At 41.8% G+C, this 6000-nt stretch overlaps 1 protein-coding gene across 2 annotated transcripts in view; it reads left to right on the top strand.

Annotated features, from left to right (window-relative positions):
- FBXO8 (F-box protein 8) overlaps nt 1–2545 on the top strand; it is a 44317-nt gene extending 41772 nt beyond the window's left edge. For both annotated transcript variants that reach the window (XM_004610386.3, XM_055119996.1), the window contains exon 6: nt 1923–2545. In XM_004610386.3, coding sequence (XP_004610443.1) covers nt 1923–2110 — 188 coding nt within the window. In that variant the 3' untranslated portion in view covers nt 2111–2545. The remainder of the gene's footprint in view (nt 1–1922) is intronic.
- The last annotated feature ends 3455 nt before the right edge of the window (nt 2546–6000 follow it).

The raw sequence follows: 6000 nt of genomic DNA on the forward strand, positions 1-6000 counted from the left end.
CAAGGTAAGCAGCAGGGGGTAGGGGCCCTTAGCACATGCAGGGTGTGAGAGGAGATGTATGTCTACATAGAATCCACGATCAAGAAGCCCTGAGAGCAGGACACCCAAACTCCAGCAACCAAACCTAAAAATGTACCTATCAAACAGGCAGGCTGGGGTGGAAGGGAACCTGGGGACACGGGTGGTAGGATTGGTGCTGGGATATTGTATGCCTAAATGTCAGCTATGAGTAATTGTGTAAATCAAAGTGTGTTAATAAAGCATTAATTGAAAAAAAAATAGTAGCAAGTACTAAGTAGTTACAATTATAAGTAGCAATTATCATTATGTTTGTTAGTTTTAATATTTACTACGATCTATTGTCCTGACCATAGATAAACAGAAAGATTGGGTTGCATTGTGTTTAAATTTTGGCATCTTTAAAGATTTGTTTAACTCAAAGAAGATACTAATTTTATAATCCTGTGAGTTATTGACAATTTACTTTTATTACCAATATAGTACTTCTTGCCTTTGATGATCTCAACTTAGTGTTAATAAGAGGACATATAAATACGTGGCCTTAGGTGGGGAAGATAAATGTACTGATAATAAAAATGTATTTTGTGGGGAGTTTAGTGGGAAGATGCTGTTTAGAAGCCAAGCTGGCCAGGGGAGAGCTCCGTGTTAGGGCGCCTGTACCCTCTTGTCGTGCTCACGGCCCAGCACCACAGCGGGTAGTCCTTGAGTCCTCAGCACCACACTTTCAGCCTGAACTTTAACCCATTCTGCCAATGGCCAAGTTGGGAGTGACTACCCCCCCCCCCCGCCACCTCAGGCCCCCTAACACTGCTGGGGAGACCCCCAAGTAAACAATGATAATAATAAAGCCTATCAGAAATTCTAAATGTTAGAATGGATTTTTGTTATGGGTTGCTAAGCTCTTTTAAAGTCCTTTGAAGGGGCCAGAGAGATAGTTCAGCAGGGTGGCCATTTGCCTTGCGCGAGGCTAGCCTGGGTTCAATCACTGGCACTCCATAGGGTCCCTGAGACCTGCCAGGAGTGATCCCTGAGTACAGAGCCAGACATAAGCCCACAGGTGTGACCCCAAACCAAAAAGATAGATAGATAGATAGATAGATAGATAGATAGATAGATAGATAGATAGATAGATAGATAGATAGATAGATAGATAGATAGATTAGAGAGAGTTCTTTGTAATTTAAAAAAAAATGTTGGTATTGAATTCTAATGATCCATCATTCATTTACCCATTACTACTGACTCTCTTTTAGAGCAGGGGCAGACCCAGGCAAAGTGGGATTATGGGGACCGGGACACCTTCTACTCAGTCATGATCTAATCTTGAGATCATTGTCACTGTCATCCCCTTGCTCATTGATTTGTTCGAGCGGGCATAGTAACGTCTCTTATTTTGAGACTTATTGTTACTGTCTTTGGCATATCCAATACGCCACGGGTAGCTTGCCAGGCTCTGCCGTGCGGGCTAGATACTCTTGGTAGCTTGCCGGGCTCTCCGAGAGGGGCGGAGGAATCGAACTTGGGTCAGCCTCGTGAAAGGCAAACACCCTATCAAGATAGTGGACATTTTTCTTTGGCCGCTATATAATGCCTTTGGAACAAATGAATGTATTTGAAAAATCAGGTTGGGACGAGAGGACAGGGGATTCCTTATAAATGGTGTTCAGGTGGCCCCGGGGTCACTCCAGTTCTCAGTCAGCTGGGCCACATGTTCAGTCCAGGAGCCTGAGGATTAGGTGCTGGGGAAGGAATCTTCAGGGCTGTACGTGGACAGCCCAGGTGATGCCAGGTTGAAACTGGGGCGAGCCACGTGCCAGGCATGTGCCAGGCTATCTCTCTGCAGCCCCAGCCCACAATTCTAAAACCCACTAATAATTTGAAGTCTTCCCTTTTCCTTGCAGATGCTGTCTATGTACTGTGCTACTCCTTGATCCTCCTTTCCATAGACCTCACTAGCCCTCACGTGAAGAATAAAATGTCAAAGAGAGAATTCATCCGAAACACCCGGCGCGCTGCTCAGAACATCAGTGAAGATTTCGTAGGGCACCTCTATGACAACATCTACCTTATCGGCCACGTGGCTGCCTAAAAGCACAAGTGCTCGGACTTTGGACTTCTGACTTCAGACGAAAGGACTCTTCCGCAGATACGGGCTTCCCTTAGTGCTGGGCATGCCAGCCTCTGTATACAATCAAGCTTGAGTGTACAACTTTTTTTTTTCCCTCTCACCGTTTTATTTTTTAACAATTTCCTTGGGGAACTAAAGAATATTGCAGAATTATTCTTAATTTTGCTCATCATGTTTTGCACAAAGCAGAGCCATTGTCTGCCACGGTTATTTAAGAATGTTAAACTGACAAGATAGGGGATGGTATGTTTGTGCATTAGATTTGCCTGAAAAACTTTATTCATTTTCATTCTTTTTTTAAAATACCATGTAATGTGTACATATTTAACTGAAGAGATTTATAATCATAATTATTTTATTGTAAAGATTTTAACTAAAATCTTTCATTTTCTCTCACACTGAGTGCTGAAATTTATTTGATTCTGATCTATGATTGTTATTGTCCTTGACCAAGTGACTTGAGATAGAACCAATATCAGTGTCTCTTTCCTTTGAACTTTGAAAAGAGTATTGATTTGTTGCTACGTTACTATGCAAAACTGACACATACATGTTCTCACTTAGCTCTTCATTTTTTAAATTTCTGGGTTAGCATGATCTCAATAAATCCTTGAAATAATTTCAGTGGGCAAGCTACATTAATGTAAGATTTCCATCCATAAGAACAAACAGCAGTCAGTCTTTGTTTCTGTACAAGTGAGTTAAACTCTTAGTGTGATAATTTTTGATCATGTCTGATCAGTTGAGAAAGAGTGCTGTGAATGATTGTCTAGATCATTAATTCTAGATCATTAGTCTATTAATTCATCCCATAAATACTTGCCAAGGAACCTCAGGTGCTAAGCGTTTTGGTAAGGACTTGTGCTATCTAGACATGAGCATTGCCTCTGCTGAGGGAGTGACGGGAAGACACTGCTTAGTACAGAGCAAACGGATGAAGTATGTTTGTATGAACCATTACTAATAAAACTCTTTGGCAGCAGAATTATAAAGAACAATATTTTTATATGAAGTCAAAAATGCCCTGGAAATTCCTATAAGTGAAAAGCATCTGCTTTGGAGGGAGGTACGCCTTGATAAGTCACTTCTAATGTCAACGAGAAAATTGGAGAGTAGGAATTCTTTGCTCGAGGACCAGAGCGATTGGGCATTTGCCTTGCACGTGGTCAATCTGAGTTCAATCCCCAGCATCCCATATGGCCCCCCAAGCACCACCAGGAGTAATTCCTGAGCACAGAGCCAGGAGTAACCCCTGAGCATTGCCAGGTGTGACCCAAAAAGAAAAAAAAGAAATTCCTTGCTTGAGATACTGATTTCTAGCTTCCATTCCTTCACAATCTGATCCTATGTTAGATAGTGTTTATTTAGTACTGTTACCATGGGAATGATGTACTGCCAGTTTTTCAGGGACAAAGTGCATGGTAATCATAATTCTTGAAAGTCCAAGGGATTTTTTTTAAACAATTTCTATGATTCTAAAACATGTTTACCTGGGCAGAACTTTGAATTGTAAGGTAATCTGATTTTTAACTTCAAAACAACTTGTTGATTGAAGCCATACCTGGTGGTGTTCGTGGTGACCATTCCCAATGTTGAGGGGACTGTGGGTGCCAGCTAGACCCTGGTGACCGTGGAACTCAGGGCTTCCATATGGAAAGCATGGGTTCATCCCATTGATTTGTCTCCCCAGTCCCTAAAACACTAATTTATTCCATTTAAAAAGCCAAAGTTCTCATGACACACTATTATTTTCTTATTTTCCAATTAGTGGCACCATGTCCTCACCTCTTGACTTTTTCCTGTCTTTGTTTTATTCCTTGTTCTTTTTATTTTTATCAGTTTCTTCTTATCTACTCAATTCCTTCTACCTCTGTGGGGTTTTTTTGTTTCTTTTTTTTTTTTTTTTGCTTTTTGGGTCACACCCAGCGATGCTCAGGCGTTACTCCTGGCTTTGCACTCAAGAATTACTCCTGGCGGTGCTTGGGGGACCATATCGGATACCGGGGATCGAACCTGGGTCGGCCGCATGAAAGGCAAACACCCTACCCGCTGTGCTATCGCTCCAGCCCCTCTATCTCTGTGTTTTAAATCTACTTTTTTTATCTCTGATTTTTCATTTTATTTGTTTTTGTTTTGTGTTCTTTTCCTGATCTGATTGCAAATGAAGATGGTCAGTTATTTTTTAAAACATTTTCCTTTTTTGCTTGGTGACCACACCCTGTGGCTCTTAGGAACTCGTCCTGGCTCTTTGCTCAGGGGTCTCTCCTGGCAGGGCTTGAGAGACCCTCTGTCATTTCTGGCATTTAAACCAAGATGGGCTACATACAAGACGACAGCCTTCACCTTCGTCCTTTCTCTCTGGCTCTTTTAATATTTTCTTATAAAAATTTCTGTTTGGGGTCTGGAGCCATAATATAGCCAAGTAGGGCACTTGCCTTGCATGCCACCAACCCAATCCAATCTCTGTTATCACATATGGTCCCCTGAGCCCAGCAGGAGTGATCCCTGAGTGTAGAGCCAGGAGTAACCCCTGAGCTCTGGCGGGTGTGATCCCCTAAAAATATTTGTTTCCAAGCCATACCAAATATCATTCTAGACCTACTCCTTCCTGTCTCTGCTCTGCCTATTGAGCTCTCATTGACCCACACCTATTTTGAACACATGAAAAATAATAAATCTTTTATAGACAATGCCAATATAGACTTACAGTTTTAGTTCATTCCTATACTTGTTAATTCACTCTCCTGCCCTTCAATCAACTCATTGTTTTGGTGCTTTCATACATCAGATTGCTTCCTTCCTAAAGATCTCAACATGTGTATCTTACTAACAGAGCAGTTCCCCTGCCCCCTTCATGTTGTTGTCTGTGTTCCAGTGGACCAGAATGCTCATACTTAGTTGTGGTGCCCAGAGGGCTACACTTACTTGGTTGCAATATGCCACGACACACACACACACACACACACACACACACACAAATGTGGTGTGCTATGGATCAAACATACCGTAAAGATACTCGGAGCCAATACATCACTGAACTTAGAAATATTTCATTTTCTTTTTTAGATAAAATTTAAATGGAATGAAATGTACAGCCTGCATGGCAGAGCCTGGCAAGCTACCCGTGCATATTGGATATGCCAAAAACAGTAACAATAAGTCTCTCAATGAGGGATGTTACTGGTGCCCGCTCGAACAAATCAATGAGCAACGGGATGACAATGACAGTGACAGTGAAATGTACAGAGCTTCAGTGTGTACATTTTACACAGTGTGTACTTTACAATGACACGTGTGTAAACCAGGATAGGCAAGTTGGCACAAGGTTGTTTCCAAGATGATGCTATGGCAAGTGAAATAGACAAGCCTTGTCGCCATATTGGAGTGAGCACCTGTTCTCCCATCTGCCATCCTGTAGTTGTCACATGGGTACATATGCATGTGTTATAAAAACTGCACTATGCAAAAATTTACTTTGTAGGGCTGGAACAATATACAGTAGGAAGGGTGTTTGCCTTGCATGTGGCTGACTCTGATTCGATCCCGGCCCCCCTCCCCTTCATATAGTCCCCAGAGCACCGCCAGAAGTAACCCCTGAGCATCACCAGGTATGGTCCAAATAAACAAAACACAGCCAAAAAATGAAGAGTTCTAGTTCTCAATTCTTGAAAGGTGTATATTTTAATTCTTTTCTCTCTTGACGTCTAATATAGACTGTGGCCCAGAGCAATTTCTCAATACTTGCAATTGAGTTCTTATTCCATTTTTTCCCCTTTATTTTTCTTTTTTATTGCAGTGTCGGGGGACTGTATCAGATCTCATATGTAAGGAACATGATTTATTTACTACTG

This window comes from Sorex araneus, chromosome 1, assembly GCF_027595985.1.
Source record: "Sorex araneus isolate mSorAra2 chromosome 1, mSorAra2.pri, whole genome shotgun sequence".
NCBI lineage: Eukaryota > Metazoa > Chordata > Mammalia > Eulipotyphla > Soricidae > Sorex > Sorex araneus.